This window comes from Poeciliopsis prolifica, unplaced genomic scaffold, assembly GCF_027474105.1.
Source record: "Poeciliopsis prolifica strain line A6 unplaced genomic scaffold, Auburn_PproV2 SCAFFOLD013, whole genome shotgun sequence".
Classification (NCBI taxonomy): domain Eukaryota; kingdom Metazoa; phylum Chordata; class Actinopteri; order Cyprinodontiformes; family Poeciliidae; genus Poeciliopsis; species Poeciliopsis prolifica.
The window spans coordinates 12,887,302-12,911,594 of record NW_026562388.1 but is presented as its reverse complement, the minus strand read 5'-3'; the positions used below and the strand labels follow the sequence as shown (position 1 = coordinate 12,911,594).

General features: G+C 37.5%; 1 protein-coding gene across 2 annotated transcripts in view; it reads left to right on the top strand.

Moving 5' to 3' along the window:
* Window positions 1-1,516: 1,516 nt before the first annotated feature.
* The window catches only part of nrxn3a (neurexin 3a), a 114,321-nt gene continuing 91,544 nt past the window's right edge, over window positions 1,517-24,293 (top strand). For both annotated transcript variants that reach the window (XM_055038140.1, XM_055038139.1), the window contains exons 1-4: window positions 1,517-1,733; window positions 13,117-14,200; window positions 22,856-22,876; window positions 23,940-23,966. In XM_055038140.1, coding sequence (XP_054894115.1) covers window positions 13,516-14,200; window positions 22,856-22,876; window positions 23,940-23,966 — 733 coding nt within the window. In that variant the 5' untranslated portion in view covers window positions 1,517-1,733; window positions 13,117-13,515. The remainder of the gene's footprint in view (window positions 1,734-13,116; window positions 14,201-22,855; window positions 22,877-23,939; window positions 23,967-24,293) is intronic.

The following is a 24,293-nucleotide window of genomic DNA, read 5'->3' as shown; positions in this document are numbered from 1 at the left end:
TCTGTGAGGCACAGGTTATGTGAAAGAGTCTGATTTGTTTGATGTGATGTCATTTCTTTGTCACCATTTTTCTCTTTTATTTTTTTCACGGCCTGTCTTTGTTGGAGTGACAAAATGTGGGTTATTGTTCTGTTAACTGAATTTTTGACATTTTTCCCCTCTTGTAGAACAAGAAGGGGAAAACAACAGAACTCATGCCTGCATAAATTGGCAGGAGAGAATGTAATTTATTTTTTTAAGGTTTTCTCATAGTCACATTTGTTAAGTCATCTTGTTTATATTTTTTATAGATCTAATTAAAATTGCTTCTTTGCAAACTTGTCTTCTATAATTTGACACAAATCCTGTTTATGTTTAGTATAGCCTCTTTTAAATATCTTAATGTAAACTGAAGGGTAATGAGTTTTGATTTTGCAAAATATATTGCAAAAAGTCAATATATTTTGCTGCAATTACAGCAACAAAATGTTTGAGGCCGCACAGCAATAAACCTTTTCTTAACGTTTAAGCAGAAGAGCCATACTTCAGTCATACTGGCTGGAGACCATCAGAACACATCGATTTTAAAACCTTGCAGCAGATTCTCCATTGCATTAAGGTCTGAGCTATTCTGACTGAAATAATGGTGTTTGTATCATGGTCCAGGGTTACTTTTTATTAAATTTCTCAATAATGCTAGTCCAGATTTAGCCAGTGTGTTCCTTTGTTTCCATTGTTTGTTCACTGTTTTCTAACAAATATCTGAGGCCTTCACAGAACAGCTGGATTCAGACTGAGGATAAATTAAATTCAAGATACTAAATACACTGTAAATCCGGGATTTATGCTTGGAAAACAATCTAATAAAAATGATATCAACATATGTCCCATTTTACTATACTGTATTACTTTGTGATGGATTCCATAAAGTGAGGGTTGTAGTTAGGTGAAAAAATGTGGAAACGTTCAAGGAATATGAATACTTTTGAAGGCACTGAGGTTATGTCACATTTTTAACTATATAAAAAACAAAATAAAAAAAAAAAACATGTCAACTCATGCAGACCATTTTAAAACTCAAATAGTTGTTATGTTGCCACACTAAAATTTACATTTCATTGAACTTGCTTATAACCATAGACTGCAATGCCAACAACTCACAAAATTAGGTTGGAATTGTATAACATATTAAACTGAAGTAAAGTATAGAAACACGTCAGGATAACTAATTGAGGTATAGTGTAGGCATGTATCCTCCATTGGCTCCATGTTATTACATGAATTTATTATTCTTACATTGTCCATCCTGTATTAGGTTGTTTCACATGTTCCAATTTGAGCATTATGCACTGCAGGTTTACTGCGTTTTCCCCTAAAACCAAACTGAAACTAAATGAACCCACAGCATCCAGACGCGCCTTCGTGTCTGTGCGCACGCTCCTTGTGCCTTTAAAGGGCGCGCGCCGGCGCTGAGTGGAGGGCGGACCCTTTTTGCCGCGCGCGTGCGTGACAGCGTGTGCGCGCCTCTTGCCCGCAGCCGCTGAGAGTGGCACAGAGCAAACAACGGCTTTTGTGCGCATGATGCACCGTGTTGGACGCACCTGCGAGGAGCGATAAAGGCAGCCCGGAGACGGCGCTGCTTCGAACTGGATTCTGGATATTTTTGTAAAAGCAAAACAAAGGGGGCAAAGTGGGTCCGTGTACACTGGCAGCTGGATATTAGCAGGTGGATACTTTTGGTCTGCTGATCTGAGGTCAGTAACGCCGTCTGTGTAAGTTCAACCTGTTCATGTTAGTGTCCACCTTCAGAATGAGTGTTAGGGGAACAGAAGCAGGAGGGGAGAGGAGGCAGGGAAGGTTCGAGTTTCAGGTCCTGGTGGACAGGTATCACAGGACTTTTACAAGTTTTTTTTTTTTTTTTTTTCCTTTTTTCCGGTTTTTGCGCACGGACTCGGCGGATGTCTGTGGGTCTCCTTGAAGGAATCGCGACATTTTGGGGGTTCAAACAAAAAAATTCTGCCATGTTGGCCACTAATGTCACTTTGATAGGCAAGAGTAGAATTACACACCTCTGCGCTGCCCGTCTGGTTACGATAAAAAATATGAATTTTATTATTTTGATCATAACATGCCTCAAACACCGCGAGCCTTGAAATGGGCCCTATGGTTGTAAACATGGGTTTGGAGCCAGAATGGAGTAAAAACTGAAAAGATAAAAAGAGGATTTACTTCACCCTGTTTAAGCCTGATGAATTATAAATCATATGCGCGCAAAGTGTCCAGTTCCATGCACGCATTGTTTTCACGCATTGTTCTCGGCTGCAGTCGCGTGTTGAAATGTCACGCACGCTCTCGGGGGGCTCTTTAAATATTGATGCACATTTTCTTGTAATTCGAGCAGCTTTTCTGTTTTGGTGCATGACCTTGCGTTTGCGCGGAGATGGACAGCAGTGACCGTTGCATTCCTCCATCACCCTCCTGTTGGGGATCGAGTGGGGGGTAAAAAAAAAAAAAAGAGAGAGAGGGGAAAAAAGCACGCAGCCGGCGTTTTCTTTTTCACATTCATCAGCTCAAATTAACAAAAAATAATCACATTTTGAAGATATAATTTAGACACGTGATATTTCACGACTAACATGAATGTAAAAACATCCCAAATTTGCTCCTCTCAGACTCATAATTGTCGAACAAAACTGGAGCAATCCTGTCGCTTCCCGACGCAAAATCAGGGGCACAAATTAAGGAAGAGAAATTATGAAATATTCTGATGAATCGGGATAATTCGGGCTCCCCAGCGGATCAAATGGCATCTGCAGAAGGGCTTCGCTGAAATGCTTTTCCTGAAACGCATTTCATGCTGCACCTTCTTAAGCTGACAGCTTTCCGTTTTACTTCATCTTGAATTAACGTTTTAGCTCAAGTCCTGCAGCTTTCATCTGTGTCACCTCCACTGCGACGGATGGGGCGAGATGTCCCATTTGTAGGGAGAACGTTTAGCGTTTATTTTATTTTATTTTATTTTTTATTGCAGTTAAATGCGAGGCCCTGCATTCAATGAGCCCAATGAACGAAACGGGGAATAATATTCTAGTAATAATAATAATAATAACAATAAAAAAACAGGCCTGAATCTTTTCTCTGCCTCCCTAAAATCATCTCCAGGCTGAACGTTTTTACGTTCAGGTTCACCAAAAAAAGGGCGGGTTTTCTTTTTCTCTCCTTCATAGCTGCAGAGAGTTAACAGGATTAAAAAATGATTCCTGTGCGTTTATGTATGCATAGATGGATGCATGCAGAGGGAATTCCTAATCGGGATTTTTTTTTCTTCCCTCTTTCCAAACCGCCTACAGAATGGGCGTGACCCGTGTGCCAGAATTTATTTATTTATTTGTTTATTTTTCTAAAGGCCTGAAGATGTTCCTTCACCTGATGGGACTTTTTTTTTTTTTACATACACAGGCTCATATGAGCCAATTTTGAAATTATATAAAATAAATAAAACAATAATAAAACAATAAAAAATCCGATTTAAAGATATCAGATTTCTATCAAATAAATGAGCAAGAACAGATTCCTGCGTTTCCATTTTAACTCTGCTTGTCTTAGAATTAAGGTCAGGTGGAGCAGCAGGATGAACGTTCTTTTTCCCTTTATTTTTGATCATTTAAGCTTTTCAGATTGTATTTCCCATGCTTGACAGTTGATTAACTGCTCTAACAAATCAGCCGCAAAAAGCCAAGGGCTCTCAAGGTAACACTAATTCCTCTGGGCGGGGACAGACTGATACTACGCAGGATTTTTGGAGAATGCTCTTTTCTTTCTCCCCGTGTCTCAGACTTGAGTGTGGGAAAGTGCGCGGCCCTGCGGTGCATTAAATGTTTCCCACTCTGGATTTATCTTATTAAAATTAGACAGAAACTGTTCTACTCCATTTACGCTATATATATTTTTTAATTTTAATTATTTGCAATAACTAAAATTGTGAGAATGTCTCGTGATGTTGCATAAACCGCTGCTGCTGCTGTAGCTGGTGGGAGGTTGTTGACCAGAAACGTGTGCGGATTTAACTCGTGCGTGTGCAAAATTGTTTTTGCGCGCCTCCAGTCGTTTGTAGAAGAGTTCGGTCGTTGTAGTGTTGTGGTGGGAGCAATTATCCACGTTGAGCGTGCATGTGCAGATGTTGTAAACGCATGCTCGTGCGCGTGGGTTCGAGGTGTCTGTGATGATGTAATGCCATGAAGGGTGCTGCAGCCCGGAGAAGGTGTGTCCTGCCTGCTGAGGAGCTGGTGAACATCACGGTGCCCACGCTGCATCGCAATCATACACACGCACGCACGCACACTTACACACATCCACGCAGTCCCTCCCCCTCACATTTGCATGTCTGTCATTAGGACCTTTTTTGTTTTGTTCTTTCTTTAAACGAACAGCTGATTTTTTTTCACCCACCATTATAGGAATCTACACAAACGACGCATTAAAACACAAATTATATAATTTTCAATTTTGTTGGATGTATTTAATCAGTATTTGATTTTGCGTCCAGACTGATATTTAATTTTTTGGGAGGCAGGTGGCAGGAGGGTTCAGTAAACTGAGCTTTTAAAAAAAATCTTATGTAATTATTCTATCAAATCATATCCATTCCAGCAATTTACAGGACATTTACCAAATTATATTTTCAGGAGAATGTCTCCATTATAGTCCTTTAGACATATGATCCACCAAAACAGACCCCCTACCCCAAACCCCCAATTTGAGAAATGCTTGTTTAAAAAAAAAAAAAAAATAAATAATGTGATACCATCATTCTGCTAAGCTGAAAAAAAAGTCAATACTTAATTAGAAAAAAACTGTTGAAATATAAAATACAATCATGTCCTGGTTAAAATGAGAGCCAAGAAAAAAACATAACATACACATAAAAATTACACATTATATAACAAAGAGGCCAATGAAAAACTAATCATTTTTATAAATGTGTGCAATGACATGTTCTTGGTCCAGACAGGAGATAAGTTCCTTTAGATTCAGCTGAAAGCCTTCACCCCCCCCTCATTTAAAGACATTAGCACAGACATAGTAATACAAAACCAAATATCAAAAAATATGTTTTAAAAAACAGATTTTGGAAGACAAAGATAACAATGATAGTGAATCTTATTTATGTTCATTTTGTTTTGCAGATGAGTGCAATAAAGAGCATATTTTTAGAGATGCATTGGTCATATCTTAACTGGCTGATATCAGTTTCTGTTTTAAATCACATCTGCCAATTCCAATTTTGACCGATTCGGATATTTTTCCTAACACAACAAAAAACACAAGAAAGGGCCAAAATCTACTAGTTTGAAGGTCAACAGAAAATAAAGGAACAACAATGTTATCCCAAAAAACATGAATCAGACCATATGGCCTTTACCTTTATTTGATTTGTCTTAAACTTAGAAAGTGGATTCAACTCTCTCCTTTGGGTTTTGTATGTAATAACTTAGTAATAGAGCAAACATTATATTATATGAAAATAATATTTGAACAAGCTCCAAAACCGTACAAAAGTAAATGTGAAATCATGCATCTTTCACTAAACGTATATCAGAAAATTATTCAATAAGCAGTCATTTTGACAGTCTGATTTACTTTATTTTTTTTGCAAGAATGTGGAAATAGTTGTAGAGATTTTTTTTTATTTCATTTTGAACATTTTGTCTCCAACAGAAAATTAATGAAATGAAAAATGATGGAAGCATGTACTCCTAACTATGATCTAATGTTTACTAAATGCCAATCATCAAAACAAATGTTATTACCTCATTGGTTTAATAACTAAAAATAGTGGAGTTTTTCATTTATTTATTGAACAAGAGAAAAAAAAACAAACAAATTTGACATTTTGTTTAAAGTTTTCTTTTGTTGTTTTGCATCCATTTTTGTGTCTAATAAACTAACATAATGCTTGAACATAAAATTATTGAAATCGAATTAAAACAGTTATCTGGCAATACACAAGTTCAAATTTGTTAAGAAAATTCAGATAAGAGCTCTGATTTAAATCAAATGAAAAGATCCAAACTGCAAATGTCTGGGTATAAATATAAGCAGATATTTGCTATCTTACTCTTGAATTTTGTTGTATTCTTAGAAAAATACCTCAACTCCTCCTCACTCTGAGAAGATTGTTCCAACCCTCTTGACTTGACTTTAATCTTAATTCAGAAACTTTGCTGACAAGATGCATTAATTTGTGTTTACTCAGATCCAATGTTCTTCTTCTAAATAGATTATTGGCTGCAATCTGAGGCTCAAAACTTATACATCTAAGTTTGGGAGTGGTTTGAGGTGGGTGGTTCTAAGTATGACTAATGTTTGAGAACCTCTAATGTCTAAATATTTACTCTGAAGCATACATTCAGAACAAAACCCACTCCCCTCCACTGCTCCCACCACTTACCCAATTGAATCCCACCATTTGTCCTGATTTTCACAGTCAGGTTTTTTAATTGGGTTATTATTTTTCATGATTTATTTGGGGATAGTTAGAAATCTCAAACACCAAAAAAAAAAAAAAAAAAAACATTTTGAAGATTTTATTTTATACATTTGATGCAGATTTTTTTTCAGGAAAAAAATTCAAAGGCTTATTTCAGATTTTGTTCCATCTTCTCATGAAGAGGATCAATATGTAGGTTTTCTTTTGGACTAAATGATCCAGCACATCACTGTGGAGAATGGTAAAAATGCAGGCCACCTCTTCAAGAACAAACAGACAGATGTGAGCCTAAAATGGAGGCTGGATGCCGAAGGTGTGTCTGAGGTGTGAGGAAGAGTGGGAGTGGATGAGGTGGAGCATCCCTCCCTTTCTGTTTTGTCTCTCCTCCTTCTCGTCCTCCCCCTCCTCATGTCCTGCCCAGATGATGGTGCAGAAAATCGACTCCACGGCAGTGAGATTTGAGCTCCTCGCCTCGTCAGTGTGAGATGACAAACTGCTGCGTGTTCTCTCCGAGATCTTATCACTGTGGAGGACATTTTGTCACCGCTGCAGTGTTTGATCACGGCCGTAAAATACCACCAAGTGGCTCCTATTAAAGCACAAGAGGCCTGCCGGTGCTTTTATTTGCATTCACACATACACACACGCACACACACACACACCCGTCAGGCTGTTAATAGGATCCAGAGTGCTGCAGCCTTTTGTCACTGAGTGGATGTGGACTCGTCCCTGTGGGCCTCGTCAAAAGAAGCCTTTCAGAGAGAACAATGATCCATGCCGTTTAGCCTTTTAACCCCTGACGCTCGCCGGACTGCAACACGACACAATGAGACCATCTGAAAATGATGTCTGCTCTGGTAAACATGAGTTTACACTGCATGTGCATGAGTGCATAGAGTGTGTACGCGTGTCTGCGGGGTTGCAGGGTGTTCTGTAACGGGTGGGTCTTGCAAATGTTTGTATTTTGAACTACAAAAGACAATGAGAAAAGAAAAACTACAATCTTACAGTTGGTATGGCTTTATATTAAGCAATGCTGTTCTTAATTTTGGATAGAAAAAACATAAAAATAGTCACATTTGATGATCATTTAGGACTAAACAATATTGCATGATACAAAAATAAGTGGGTATTCATCTTTTGAAATCTGACTGAAAATGTCAATCGATACATTTCAAGAAAGTTTCCCTTTTAAAAATAAAGCTAAAAAAGTCAAATGATTTCTTTTGATTTTAAAGATTTAAAATTAAATCTACCATTTGTGTCAGTCATGTCCATTTATGCACTCTTTTGAGTTTAATAAAAATTAGATAATTAACTATCAGGGGCCAAAGAAATGTAAAAAAAAAAAAAAAAAACGAAAGAAAGAAAGAAAGAATAAAAAAAATAACACTGCATCTCTAAATCAGAAATGGCAGATCAGAACCCAAAGGAGACCAGAAATCCATATGGGCCTGGAAAAACTTGATTACAAATAAAGAAAAAAAGTGTTTCAGCACCATTATCACTGAGATTTTTTATTTTCATTTTCCCTCCCTGCTTTTCCCTGCTTGCCCTTTTCAGAAATAATCTGCAACTTCCAAATGTTTTGAGCCTCAGCAATTTTTTACATGTGAGTTTTTTGATAAAACTAAAATTTGATTCTGTGTCAAATTAAATTGTTCAAAGGATTTCTATTGTCAACAGAGTCCACACCTCCAGGAACCAATTGTTTAACAGCCGAGGGTCCAGATCCTCTGTATAAAGAAAATTGTAGAACAAGGGGGTGGCGTAGATTCAGTACTAATTGGGAGAAGAGAAAACCGTTCGGAGTGATGGATTAATGTTCCTGTAACAAAAGTACACCTACAAATTTCAGCTTGGTTCAAATCTAAAAGGAATATTTAACAAAGCACATTGGAACTTTTTAAAATACAGTAGAAGTTCAGCAAGAGAGTGTCAGACAGATACTGAAAGATCTCTATTCGTAACATATTTAAAATATTAGAAAATCAAGAAAGGATTAAAACAACGACCAATAAAATGTAGTTGGAAAGGCAACTTAAAAGTTCTTAGCTGGAAACTGAAGACTATCACAGAAATGAAACACATCACTATGCTGAACACAATCTGATGAGACCTAAATGTTCTCAGTTGTTAGATTCACCTTTTGTTTCAACAGGAAGAATCCAACACCCAAATATCATCTGAATGCAGTGGCACTAAAACTTGATGAGGTGAGTGTGTTGGACAGGTTTTACTATCACAGTTGTCTGCGTTAGTTTCAACTCTCAAAGATTGAACTTTTCACAGTTTTAAAGCTTTACTATAAAGCTTTCTCAGACAAGGATTGTGTTCAATGCACACTAAAATGAAATAAAGGTTCAACACCAGGCAGTTCTTGGTTATGTAAAAACAGTTTTAACAATCTTTGACATTTCATTTTTCAGTTGAAAACCAATGAAACATTCATGTATTATTCCTTATTCCTCCTCTATTAAAAGTATACCCTACCCTCTACTACACCCCCCTGTCCCCGTCCCCCCAAAAAAACAATTTCCACCTGTAAATCATGAGGAACTAGTATTTTCTATACTATATTGAAAATACTCAATAAAATATTCTCTATACTAATGAGAACATTTTCTCATTAGTATTAGAAGTTAACCTTCTTTCCCTTTTCACTTAAACCGAAATATTTCTTGTCTGAATCAATGCATTCAACTTTCTCTCTCATAAAATACCATTGAAAATGTGTTACTTCAGACTAAATGCCAAGGTTAATTAGCTTTAATCACATATTTTAATAGTTTGGAGAGTTTTGATCAAAAGAGAGTTCATGTATCTTTTTTTTAAACATTCAACGTCTGACCGTCTGCTGACAGTTTTGTGTTGCTCTGTTTCAGCAATGTTCTCTGTGGATTAAACTGAGAAGCTCTCAGTGTTATCTGTGTTAAAGTGAAACCATGTTCACCAACTTGAACCTGTCTAACATGGCCATTACAGCCGTTTGCTGTCTGAGCAGAACAGGTTGTTACAAAGACAAATTAGAAAGAAAGCAGCCTTGCACTGCTGTGCTCCGTGACCAGCAGTAACTTCTCACCTGTACACGGTGTTTCTCACGTAAATAGAAGTAATGACTCTCCGATCAGCAGAACTACTCGGTGAAAAGCTTTCTAACCGCTACAGCCTAAAGATGAAAAACAGCAAGGGAGCATTATTCCTCAGAGCTGGCTGATTTGGAGAATAGACTAATTGCTGCAATTGTTTGAGTCCCTTCTGGTTCTGCTGAGCATTGTGCAGAGCTTCTTGGATATTATAAAAAAGGTCTGCAGATGGGTCTGTTTCTCTTTTGATTCAAACCATCCATGTGCAGTAATCAGTCTTAAGAGAGACTACTTTATTCTGGTGAGAACCAGTTCAGGAGGGAAACCAATACATCCTCATTTTCGAGGGCCATCCTGGAGCTGGTTTGGACGTTCCCCCTCCTCAAGGGTCATAAATCTATTTATGCTCCACTGATTCTGAATTAGATTGTTGAAATAGCTTGTAGTTTCTGAATAAGCCTGCTAATTTCCTTCAGATGTGTTGTAGAAGAACAGCATCACTCCAGCAGCAGACTTGCTGTGTTTCCTCAGGTTAGAAGTCCATCGAGAGATTTGTTGGTCTGCCACAAGGTCTCCTCCTGCTGGGATGTGACTGAATAACCTCCAAAGATAGATTTCATGGAGGAATCGCTTCAGATGCCTGACCCACAACATGAATTCGCAGCAGCTCCACTCCAAGCTTCTTACTTTAAATATAAGGCAGAGCATGGCTCTTTCAGCTTCCTCAGTAGGGTAACTTTGATATTATCCAGATCTCCATCTTTCATAATCCATATCTCATGATCACATATGAAGGTCAGATGACAGAAGGAGCAGTACAACCAGAATTTAGGCACATTTGTGTCTTCACCTTGACAGACCAGAGACAGACAGATCTAGAATTTATAAAAAATAACCAAGCAGGAGTTTTATTGATTGTGTCATTTGGCGGTTCAGAAGCAAAATATCTGTCATTTTTCTTCCTCCAAGCCTTCTGTTTGAAATACAACCATTAACATTCAAGTTCTAAGAACGCATACATCTGTAACACACTGAGCTCGGATAATAAACTTCATCCTTACGTTTTGCTCACTGAAAGTTTTCCTCCACTGAGACTCTTTTGTCACATCTTAAGGTCTCAGTTCTGAAATGCTGAAACAGGAAACTGAGCTGTCTCCTCTGCTGAGCAGGTTTCTGAGACAGGACGTCAGCTGGTCGTCCCTCGTGTGTTTCCTTCCCTATAAATAAGATCCTGTGAAGACTAACCCGGTTAGTGGATTATTATCAGCATCAGCTTAATCTGCAGTTTCTTCTCAGTTTTTTTCTGGACCGGGATGGCTTTACCTGTTCATGTAAAGGGCTCCTGAGTTGTTTGAAAAAAAAAGTAGGCTTCACCTTCTTTTTTAATTTGGTTGGATCGATTAAAAAGCAACCTGTTCATTTATTTTAGGAGATGCAAGACCTAAAGAAAAATATAGTTTAGATCAGCTCAGATATGGACAGCTTCTACCTCATCTGAAAAAGTGTATGATCGGTCGCCGATTATTGTCACTTGTTGCCGATCAGCAAAATCGATCACATTTAACTCATTTCGCAGCCTGCGTGTGCAGCCGATCTCTTTCCTTCACACTGCGCAAGCTCGCGGCAACAAATACTGTCGCGTGGAGGAACCACAATGCTCTGAGAGTGAATGGGGAAGTTTACGTTTTGCAGGGGAAAATTGCGTGGGGGAGAAGCACAACAAAATGCATAAAGACATCAAGAGAAGCACTTGACGGTGTTTGACTCAATGCAGGAACAAAAAGACATCCGGAGCGACCGGACTGCAGGTAGAGCAACATTCACCCGGATTAGAATTCTGTTTAGAAAGCTAAACTAGGGAGCCCCACAGGGGACATGGGGATTTTTTTTTCTTTTGCGTCCCCTCGCAAAACTTTTGCGTCCCCTCTCAATACTTTTGCATTCCCTCGCAAAATCTTGTTTTGCGAGGGAATGCAAAAGTATCGGTATCGGAATCGGCAGCAATAAACCTGATTGGAGCATCCCTCCTTATAACATTATGATTTGCACAACTTTTGGTTTTACAAAAATAAAACAAAATTGTAATATTTCATGAAATAAAATAATTATATCTTAAAATTGTTTAACCTTAATCATCTCTAGCACTTATACTGAAATACGTAAAGCAGCGTTTACTCCCTTTGGCTTCAGAATGCAGTTGTGTTTTTTTCTGCAAATCCTATTATTCAGCTGGATTCAGCAGAAAGCTTTCTCTGCAGTCTGGTCATCAGATAAAGGCAGTCTGCCTGGCTGAGTCATAATCATTCTGTGCCATGAGAATAATGAGACTAATTTACCCAGTAGATGACCGATAACTCCAAACAACCTTTGGAGGAGGAAGAATGCAGCTCTTTCACAGGCACGAGTGATGACATCAAATCAACATTTTTCACTAGATGAGTAAAGCATCATAGTCCCTTTTTATGTTTGTTGTGGCAGGTTTAAAAGCTTTTCCTCTGCTCCTTTGCTCTACTTCTTTATACAAAATGCTGTTGGTGGTTTTTAAATGACATGATCAAACAGAGGTTTAACACTAACTGTTAAACCTCTGTTTGATCATGTAACAAATGCTTGGTAGGTTCAAAACAAGTTAAAAGCTTGTAAATAATGTAATTTGTTGAGGAGTGAGAAAATTTGGACCTCCATAGCTCAGCAATACTTTACAGTAGGTGCACCATTCATTTGAAAGAAGTCATAAAACATTGTGGATTACCTGACTGAGCTGGTATTTTGATTGACACTTTTGTTTTTTACATAGCTGCAGTTTCGATTTTGTTTATTTTGTGTTCAATTCTGTGTATTTCAGTTCTGAACAATTCTTGCAAAGCTGGAACTGAATTGAATTTCTTATATGACTGAATATACAGATATTTTCAGAGAAGTGCAAATGCAGCGATATTTGAGTTTTTTTTTAATTGTATACTCAAAGAGAAAATGCTGAATTGCACCTTTTGTGTCACAGTCACAACCTGCATCTGTTGGAAGAGTTGAATTGGATGTCTTGTTCTCAAGTTATAGTAGGATTTTGGGATTTTGTTAAGAAATGGGACTGGACACTGTTGTAGTGAAGAAAGAGCTGAACTAATTATTTTACTAACCTAGAAACTGACTATTTTTAAATTTATATATCCCTTCTGGCCTGGGAACACCTCTGGATTTCCCAACTGAAACTATACAGTGTCACTAACTGTGCTTTGCAATATCTGGATTTCCCTCCTGTGCCTGCTGCCTCCTTCAATCTTAGACATTGGACGATGGATTTAAATCTTGCTCTTAGAGATTCTGAAAGACTTTCCAAGACTGGGAAGATTGTGGGAAGAAATTGCTTGTGTGTTAAATGAAAAAAGCTGAAATAAGACTGTCAACTATTTGAGTTGTCTGACCTGTTTCAGGAAGAGGGCATGCAGAAATACTTATAATTAGAAGCCTTAAGGAGATTTCTTCAGGGTAAATGTTGAGAATATTAAAGGAAATGTTGATATTGGTTTGCTGATTGTCCATTGTTCTTTTTTCTCCTAACAGTGATGAAACCGTGGATCATCTCATACCTCCACTTCACATCTAAAAATATGGAGGAAATTCCACTTTCCCTGAGAACCAGAGAAGAATATTGGATCAGACCTTACACCAGAAATAATGCTCTGAAGATTAAAAAAGCATAAAAATCAGAAAAGGATTCCTCTGCATGATCACTGCCTTGCAGCGTCTGGACAATTTCTTACTCTTAAGACTGTTAACGCCAACGACTGTTATCCTTTTATCTCCTTGTTCCCTTTAAAAGCATATTTTTTATAAGAAATATCTATATGAATATATCGCAACACATATTGTGGATAAAAGTGGATTCCAGAAATTCAGCTAGAAGATTTCCATCCCATTGAATCCCTGTTGGACATTTTCTTGGATTAACTCTTTGCAGCTATGGATCTTGTAGGCTTTTCTATCAGACTCCAGTTATTCCTCAGCTCTTGTTTGGGATTGGAATTTTTGGGTACTCCAGGCCAGTGGGCACGCTACCTCCGCTGGGACGCCAGCACCCGCGGTGACCTCAGCTTTCAGTTCAAGACAGAGGCCTCAGAGTCACTGCTGCTGTACTTCGATGATGGAGGATACTGTGACTTTCTGCAGCTGGGGGTGGTGGAGGGTCGACTGCAGCTGCGCTTCAGCATTGACTGCGCTGAGACCACGGTTGTTTCCGACAGGCGGGTGGACGACGGCAGCTGGCACGCCGCCACGCTGAGCAGGTATAACCTGCGCACAGTACTGGTGCTGGACGGCCAGGTCAAAGCCGATGAGGTAAAACCTCAGCGTCAATTCATGAAAATAGTCAGCGACCTGTTCCTGGGTGGAGTACCTCAGGATATCCGCAACGGTGCACTTACACTGCCTACGGTGCGAACCATGCAACCCTTCAGGGGAACAATTACAGACCTCAAGTTTGGCAGCTCACAGCCTCTGTTCCTGGGAAGCCTTAAGGTGCCCCTGGAGTCAGAAGGTTGGTGCACTGTCAACCCATGTGAGAACGGTGGAACGTGCATGGTGATAGACGGAGAACCGGTCTGTGACTGCTCCCAGACGAAATACAAGGGCCGCTTCTGTAATGAAGGTAAGAAAAACACTCCAGTTTTTTTTTTTTTTTTTGCTGAATCATCTCGTAGCTTCAGTTGTGAAACCCACTCCCCTTCGATTCATTTTTGTCAATTAATTAATCAGACCTTAAAACTGTTTTTAGTAACCACAATAAGCTATAAATAATGATCAAATCTAACTTTTATTGAAAGTTATTGATTTCACCCTCAGGTTTGTTAATGTTTCTCGGAATACTATAACTATGAATTTACACTGTGGGAACACCCCAAGGTGAAAAAAGTAAGATAAATAATGATAATTTGTTGCTTTCTGTTCTGAAGAACCAAATAGACCCATTTTAATTATAGCTTTATGTAAAAGTTCCTTATATCAGTTCAAGGGTGCAGACTTTTTGGCACACAAATCTTTAAAATTTTATTTTTTTTCAATCACTAGGGTTTTTTTTTTTCTGCGTCAACTGTTTCTGCTCTTCCATCCAGTATCATTGTATCAGCTGTGCTGTAAAATCAGAAAGCTAATCAAAGCACAGTTAACCAGGGAGGCCCAGGTTAATGGCATCGGTCCTGCAGGCAGTGATAAGGGCGCCTCTGGAGAGAATGAAACCTCCTGAGCCGTTTTTCTTCACCCAATCACGAGATGGCAGGTGTTTTTATATCACATCCCTTTGTGCAGAGATTTCTGCGTGTTTCACTTGCTCTGCACTGCAGCTGGCAAGTTAAAATTGATTTCTATTAAAAGCAAAGCCTTTTACTCATTTCCCCTCCCTGCTGGCCAAATACCAGAGACTTTCATCTGCCTTACTTTGAAACTTCCTGTCGCTGGATGAGTCGGGTGATGAGAATATTCAGTAAAATTGCAATCAGGCACCACATTAAACAGATTCAGGCACCATTTTTTAATCCGCTGTAAAAATAAAACTCTAACCATAGACTTAATTATTCACAATCAATACTCATTCTTCAAGTTTCCGAATCAGTGGCTTCCAGCTGTTGAGCAGACACAATAATCTAAAGCCTTATAAGATAATCAATACTACTTAGATGGGAAAGTTTCTCTATAATTAATTCAGATCAGATGTGATTCGTTTGAATATATTTGTTCAACTGTTTTTTATGTCTTTGTCTCTCATTGAGAAGTCTTTCTTCTAATGTAAGTAAGAAATTTAAACCCATTTGGGTGATTTCCAAATCCTCCACATCTAGACAACTTGCTAGCAAATCTAGAATTAACAAATTATTACATATTTTTAAACCATCTTGTTGGGGTTTTTCACTTGTCAACTGATTAAATGTGTAGCAATTTACTGACCCAGTGGGGAAAAAGTGTTTTTCTAATATTCTTAATTTGATGCATTTTAATGTGTATAACATACAGAGAGGCATATTGTTACATTGATCAACACTAAGTTGACTGAAGCCTCAAGCAAAAGAAATCGCAGCCATTTGTTTTGACTCTAGTGTATCAAAATCTCAGAAAAAATATCTTGCCTCACTAGTTTAAAATTGATTTCAACTGAACCACATACGTATGTGAGGCAAAAATGTAAAAATTTGTGATCTTACTTCTTATCTGACAGCTTAGTAAAGCTGTCAGATAAGACAACATTTCCGACATATTTAGGTCTGTACATTTCAAGGCCAGGGCAACATTGTGATGTCTATTCCAGCCAATCCGTTTTGGATGACTGTTTGATGACTTAATTCGAGCCAAGCTTTACTGGTTGGACAGTTCACACCTGATTTGACTTTGGAATACTTTGGTATTTAGAGGATTTTGTGCTTTACTCTTTGACTGCCCAGCTCCTGTGGTTGCAAACACACCCGTCATGAGGTCTCCATTACTTTTTTTGATGGTTGGTATGAGGCATTTGTACTTATGTGCTGTTTGGTTTTCTCCATACATGTTGCTGTGCGTTAAGGCCAGACATCTCTAATTTGGTATCTGTTCAAAGGACATTATTCCAGAAGCCTTCATTTAGATGCAACATTGCAAGCTATGCTGCCACATGTTTTTTTTTTTTTTTTTTTTAGAGATTATAGGCTTTCTCTTATAAACTGTCAAAAAAATAAAATCAAAACAAAACATACCCATTCATTCCTTAATTGTTCTGTAATGAACTCTAACATTTAGCGTGGTAACAGGGCCTGTGGTGTCTGAGTTCGAGTTTATGGAGTTTATCTGTGCATACCGGGGTGTCTTTTCTGTAAGGTCAAATTAATTACTGGAGGCTGTTGGGTTGCTCTGAATTTATAGAAATCGTTTTGATTGTAGAAAGATGAAATCAAACCATCATTAAGGATAGTTGAGTTAACTTACTCTTATGCTCTAGAATAGCAAGTTGCCACAATTGATAGTTTTATTTATTACTATTGAAAATACTGGGTATTTTGATTGTCTTGTTTTTCTCAAATTTGCTGAAAGAATGACAATTTTTTTAAAAATAATTTACATCTTCCTGTATTTTATTATTGCACTTTTAAAAATACATCTTAATGATTGTTTGATAATGTACTGACTCAATATCTGGAAGTCTCAAAACTACAAAAAAACAAGGACAATACAAAACAGCCTGTATATTATATGAATCTGAACACTGAAATGCATAACCTTCATAGCCTCATGCAGAACAGCATCTGGTTTCACCTGACATTTGATAAGCGTAGTATGATGGCTCATTATGGCAGAGTAAAAGGGCTCCTTGACTCTGAAATGCAGTGGGAGGGCAGTATGTGCAAATGCAAGAAGTGTGATTTAAATCTTCAGGTGCTTCTGGAAAACATGAATATTGAGCTGTTGGTTTCCAGAGCTGACCAAATGTTATTAATAAAAATTTAATTGAATAAAAAACTAGGATTTTGTTTTTGTTATTTCCCTTTTAGCTATATGGCACTTCCATTTTTACCTATGATTGTCTTTTAATTTATTTTCCCTACAGAATCAATACGTCACGCATCTTTTACTGTAGGATCTTCCCTCCTATGTCTATTGCTCTACATCTTTTCTCTCAGTAGTTTGTCCCTCTAAACAACTACCTTCTTTCCACTGCCTTGGAACATGATGCATGACTCAGCACCGTTTCAGAGTGGCTGCACCATTGACCCTCGTACAATAATGGCCTGCTTTTCCCTACCTTGATTTACAGTCTCCATGTTGGAACCTGTTCCTGCTCCAGATTTATGTCTGGCTCTCCCTTGTTCCATCGTCTGACTGCCTGGCTGCCTCCTGCGAGGTGGTGATAGGTGACAAGAAGCAGGGAACCTAAGCAGCCCTGAGAGAATTTAGATTAGTTATTGTTAAGGGATAAATAACAGCATTAATGAGGCTGACTGAGCCAGATTGGTGAAGTGCCTGTTGTTCGGGTAATGTAGGATAAGTGGTCTTCAGCAAAACACTGTTTTACAAATGTTAAAAAAATACCCAGAGACTAAAGATTATGTGGATGTACAGTTAGGATTGAGGAATTGTTTTCAGGTACTTTCCAGTAAAAGTTTATTATAGCATGCGGCAAAGCAGCGAATCAATCTCTGAAATGTTGAAGATATCAATCCTGCTGCCTAACATTTCAGAGAGTTGGCTGAATGTTTAGGCCTCAGTTCAACTATTTTGCAAAGAAGTCACAAATCTGGGAATGTTACTTCCCAAATTTGGATCCTGAGGTATCCAAATTTATTTTTGTTACCTCAGGATGTTTGGAGGTATCCCAGATAACAATTTTGATTATGACATCCAAATTGATACTTTAAGGTAGGGGAAATAGTCAGAGTGCAGTGTTAGTGACAGCATGTGATATTGTAAGCAGTGTGGAAGTGCACTTCTATAACTAGTCATGCTGCTGTTACTGACTTCCTTCAGGAAGGGTTCATTTACCAAGGCACATCACAGAGCATTAGTCAAGAGATTTAAAGCTGCCAACAACTTAAGAAAAAAATTGTATCTTGTTACTGCCTTTCCTTTTCAACTGCATTCCAGCTTGTAGTTTGTGATGGTTTTATTCAATTCCATGCCCGAGCAAGTACAAAGCAGCTGAGAACACCATAAAAGTGTGATGACCTTGCAGCTGGTATCCATTCTTAACACAAATTCCACTCAGGGCAACTATACAGATGGCAAAGACTCCAGCTCTTTGTAGAATTAGTCTACAAAGTGGGGATTTATAGTGGGTGTTTAATTTACTGAAAAAGGAGGAAGTGAATATAGGTGAGTGAAGTAGTTTGGAGATGTAACAAACTAATACAAAATACTAATATTCTGGTAGCTCTCATTTTGACAAAATGTAGACATATTGTTTTACCCTTTTCTGACCAGCATTGTTACTCTGATGCCCACAAGCATCGACCCTCCCATTGCTCATCACATCTTTAACCAGAATAGAATGTTATAGATGCATTCATTATGCAGGTCTCACTTTTCTCCATGTAATCAATCTCTGCTCACAACTATTTTAGGCCAAAATAGTCATTGCAATTTATTATGACTCATAAAGAGGATGGACAACGAGACAAAATCCTCAAGTTAGAAAATCCCCCCTTGGTTTTGCACAATGGTTCTATAGCTGATTTTCAGTATGAAGGATGCAAGCAAGAACAGTCTATTCATGCTTTTAAGATTTTATTTTTACAAAATGTTATATGCCCTTCATATAGTATTTATGTCTATTTTTGCCTGTGTTTGTACACACATATGCAGCAAGTAGACAAAATTAATTCTTGAAATTAAGAATTTAAACAATGTACTACTCTTTGACTATATACTGTCATTGTTTAATGTCTCCAAATAAACTTGTAAATGTTTTGAAAAGTGAAAAACTTGCAGCAACTTCAATAATGAAGATATGCAGAAATGTTTCCTGTTCATTTTTGTAGCAGTTGAAATGTATATAAATCCAACATTTTCTGTTAAGAATTTGAGTTACGAGTGTTCGATTATCCTGTCGTTTTCTATACCAGTCCTCGAATGAGTGATGGTTTAAAATCAAAATAGGGCTGACATAGAAACAGGAACAACTGCATAAGTTATTGAGTCTGATCTATCTGAAAATAGCAAGTAAATATTCTAGTTCAACTAATTTTTTAGCTGAACTAAAAATATATATATATATATTATATATATATATATATATATATATATATAGATAGATAGATAGATAGATAGATAGATAGATAGATAGATAGATAGATAGATAGATAGATAGATAGATAGATAGATAGATAAGATAGATAGATAGTAAATGTTTTACGGACTAAAGTGAACATCTTATGACAAGTCAGAGAAAATGTTGAGTTTAGGGAAATCAAAGTCATAGAAAAGGAATATTGTATACAAGACAGAGTTGGCAGGGTCGGCAGAAAGCGCCGCAGGGTGATGAGAAGCAATAGACCACAACAAATGAAGTCCTGTTGTCACACCAGACCGATCATGGATGACCTGGGCAGATTTAGAAGACTGGAGGTCTGTCTGATGTGATGATGGGAGTACTGACTCATTTTTATACAACAGATGATGTAAGTCAGCACAAACATGGTGGGCAGTGTAAGTAATGTCACTTCAAAAGACTTCTGCATCAAGGTGGAGCATGAGTGTTTATAGAATATTACAGTTTGAAATGACAATATAAAGTTTACATAAGAAATATTTAACTTTAGGAAGCCTTGTGTGATGGTAACAAGAAAATCAATCTGCTTTAAAGGTCTAATTTTGAGCAGAATTTTGTCACTACTAAATTGCTTCTTTAGACTGTTGGTTGAAAGTTTGAGACCTAAATATAAAGTTTAAACATATTTAGTTCCTATAACAATCATTGGTCTTAATTGCGTGTTTGCTTTAGTAATTTCTCTCTGTGTTTTAGATGTTTCAGATGTGTTTTTGGTCTTCCAGCTGTTCAAATTTAAATTTAGACAAATTCTCTTAAATTACCTGTACTTGTATAGTGCTTTATCATGTTCATGTTGTAGTTTATGGTTGGAGTAGCTATTTGCTATGGTGGGTTATTGTAGGTGATCAGGAAAGCCTTGAGAGTTTGCGGTATGTTGAATTAATTCTTTTACAAAACAACAAAAATTGTACTAAGTGAAGTGTTGTGAATATTTTTACATTTTGAGAGGGAGACGTTCCCTTCATAATTATTACAATGGCCATGCATGGTTTGCAGCCATGGCATACTCTTTTCAAGTGACAGATTGAACAGAGTTCTCTCAGATAGTCAAAATTTGAAATCTTGATTTATCATATAAATCTGCTTCAAACTTACTTCTCCAGAACTTTCTCCATGAACAGTCTGTTCTTTTCCTTGGTCTTCACAATACTGTTAGTTCTCTCATTTTCTTTAAACATCCCCCTGATAAAGAGCGATGTTCACAGTATGTCTTCTTTAAATCAGTGTTAATCGACCGTACAGCACTCTGATCAGCAAGACGTTTCTGTGGCCAGTTAAACGCAATAACTGCTATCAGATTGCTGACTGTTTAAGTTGATGGTAAAACACTTACAGTGTTCACTGTCTCTACTGTCTTCTGAAACTGTCCAGTTTCACACCCATTGACACCAGATGGCTTCAGCAGGCCTTCCTTGCTGTCCCTCCAGCTGTCCATATGTTCATATCAACAGGAAACATAGAAGCTGGTGAAATCAGAGATCCTGAAGCCTCGGGATGATGATGAGCATTCACAGTAATTGGTATATTTATCTGCAGATGTCATTGTTAATAATCCGGCAGTGGTGAAATACCTCTTGAATAATTACACTTTCCCAGTTTCTGAATTCCATCATGAGTTATCCTTTAGGTAATCCACTCTGAGCTCTAATCCCCAGATATCCTCACTTCACCTTTTGGGTGTAGAGGTAAAAGAGAAGCAAGCACATTCACTTGGATTATATGTCCACTGATGAATAAATAAGTTTGTCTAAGACGCGGTGAGATGATCTGCGTGAAATTAATCAGGAGGCATTTCTCAGTGTGCAGCTGGAGGCACGAGTTAGAAATACCTTCAACTATTTGTCTGCTCTGCGGGCTCTTACCTTCATTAAATATTTATGGCTTCACTATCTTTATCTCACTTGCTGTCTCACCAAAATCTGATGCTACAAAGCGGCACAATGCAGAGGGAGGAAATTGTTGGAGGAAGTAGGTCAAGATGGAGAAGAAAATAACAGAGCAGCAAAGAGAGGGGACTGAATCCAGCTGTTCATCACACAGACACAATACACCTGAGTGCTGGGTCGTAACGAAAGACCCTGTAATAGAAAAAAATTGCATGATTTGCATTACATAAATTTAAATCTTGCATTGCCAGAAAAATCATGAGATAATAAGAGCACTGTGATTTAAGTGTTAAAAATCTTACATTTTATTTCATATGTACTATTTTCCAAACTTTCAATCTCTTGTGGCGTAATCTGTGCATCCTCTCTTACACACACTCATGAATTATGACTGTTTAGTGATTAATAAGTTGATGGCCATGCTGTTGTCTCTACTTTGGCAGCTCAGAGTAACAGCAGGGAGTTCTTTCATTAATCTCAGCAATGATCTCAAGCCAAAATAAAGTTTTATTCAATTTTCTCAAATTGTCCTCTGAAAGTCTAAGAAGTTTCCACAGTTGGTCCAGAATTAAAATGTTGATTTAAAAGACAAGTGTTACTCAGTAAAACTTGATGTGGTCAGTAAATACTGTCTTGATGTAAATCAGGACTTTTTTGTTTTACCTGAAACTCAAAGTGTTGCATGCATGGGGTTCATTCAGTACAATGAGGTAAAATGTGAGATGAGCTGAAATGTCTTCGTTTGAACAAGGAGAAAATGTCCAAAAAGCAAAACAATATTAGGCTACTGTTTATTGTCTTGGCTATTTCTGTAACATTTGTGTGTGGTTTTCAAAAAATGTAAATCTCAAACACAGATAAAATTAAAAGAAAAAAAAAAAGTCATTTTTCCATCACACATGTCTTTTCCCCAAAGTAACTGGACCTCTTCCATGTTGGAGCTGCTCAGTTGAAACTGAATTAATATCTAATGCATACCAAATCAACCACCATCTGCTTGTGTTCACATATTAACACCATAACATGCCCAATTAGTCCATGCTCTGAACATTTAATGCATCTCAAGTCGATTACTGTTCATTTTATTCTGCAGCTATGTTACTTCTCAGGAGCTCAATAAAATAGAAACTCATCTGTAACCAATTTTGTGATGAAAACTGTATATCCAGTGTGATGTAAAGATATCTTTGGACTTAAATAACAATAAATCATGCACCAAAAGCTCAATGTTTGATATAAAATGTTTAATGCTGATATCAAATGCTCTTAAGTCTTGGGTTCAAAAACAGAAATTTCAACTGCATCTGAACTGTGCTTAGCTTTTTATCTTTAACATTTTTGGGGGAACATTTCCTTTATATTGAATGCATAATTTCTTTTGCTAAGTAATCTGGCAGCAGTGGGTCATCTTCTTTTTCTTCTGTCCAAATGTCATAAATCAAATGTTGCTTCTTTCTCTCCTTACTGTTGAGAAGCTGGACTGTGTAGCAGATGCAAATGATTGTGCAAACTGCCAAACATTTGCATTGACTGTTAAGTGTTTGAAAAGTTGCATGACATTCATCATGCAAGTACAAAGTGTGTTTCTAATGCTGGTTTCTTTACTTCTTCTCTCTGTCTCCTTTCATTGCAGGGGTCAGGAAGACCATACCAGGTGAGTTGAAATGGGACCTGAAACGACCAATGAGGAAGAATACATTGTGCAGTTGCAAATATTTAAAGAAAGACTTTTGGCTTAAGGGTTCACAACTACATCACAGTCTTAAAAGGGGAAATGTAACTGCAGAGTCATTTAGTTTTAATAAAAAGTCAGTTCATTCCTTTGGAATTAAAAAAAAAATCAAGTTTTTGTCATTAAAAGGTACATTATCAAACAGCAACTTTTGGCCCAAAATAGAGATGTATTTTTAAAATTACTTATGTTTTAAAGCTTTTTGTAGAAATATTTTCTAAAAATGTTCCAAAGCTTTTCCTGGAAAATAAAAATAAAATTGAAGACCAGGCCCAGTTCTGTTGTTCTGTGCTACCACATTATTACTGGGGAAAAATGATGCTGCTTCTTTATTCTATAGTTTGTGATTCTAAAATGATGTTTAATGTGACCAGTTGCAATTAAAAGTTCCAACCCCTTCACCATGATCTTAAATGCCATGTTAATCTGTGGCTTTTTATGATTTGAGCCATTATTTGCCAGGGTTTTATGCAATATAAAGCTGCAACAAATCTGAAATAACAAAAGACATAATGGTTCTGATGATCCCATAAGACTTTAGCATTGTCATTTAGTTTCAAATTAAGAAACACACCTTTTACCCTGAAGACACCTTTTACCCTGAAGACAAATACAGGTCTAGATAATAATCTTCATCTATATTTTAGAAACAGCTTTAGCTGTATATTTTATTTATTTTCTATCTCAAAGACGATAACAATGTTCAAAACTTGTTTTTGCTCCCAAAACTAAAAACCTACAGTTATATGAGGTACCAGGTGGTTTGCCAGGTCAGTTCTGGTTCTGATTTCCCAGTTGAAGTATTCTTTAAAAGTGTGAACTTTTTCCCAGGAAGCCTCCTGCTCAGACGCAGGAAGCTTTGGAAAGTGATTGTGTGCGGATGTCATGCTTTCCCTTCTGAAAGCATGTTTCATCCCAATACTACAGAGTATTGAATCAGAGTGTTCTCTATCTCTCTTTCATTTCCTTTTCTCTTCCTCTCAAGGCCTCGCACACATGATGGCAGAACAAGGTACACCTTCTTTACTTCTTCTCCATAAAATATTCTTTGTTTTTGATTCTGGTGTGCAACTGCATGTTTTGGTGAGGTGAGTGCTGTCTATGGAAGTGCATGCTTCTGAACGCAGAGACAATAAATGCAAAAGGTGAGTCACTTGAAAAATCTGTGAAAATGCTCACTTTTTTATTTTAGAAACAACTGGTAGGTTCCAGACTGCATCACCTTTAATCTAGCTCAGTTCTCCTCATGGTCTGTTCAGCTTTCAATAAACCCATAAACCTAAATGCTCTAGAACTGTGAATGCTTTGTTGGGCCCTCGATCTTTTACGGCTTGACCAA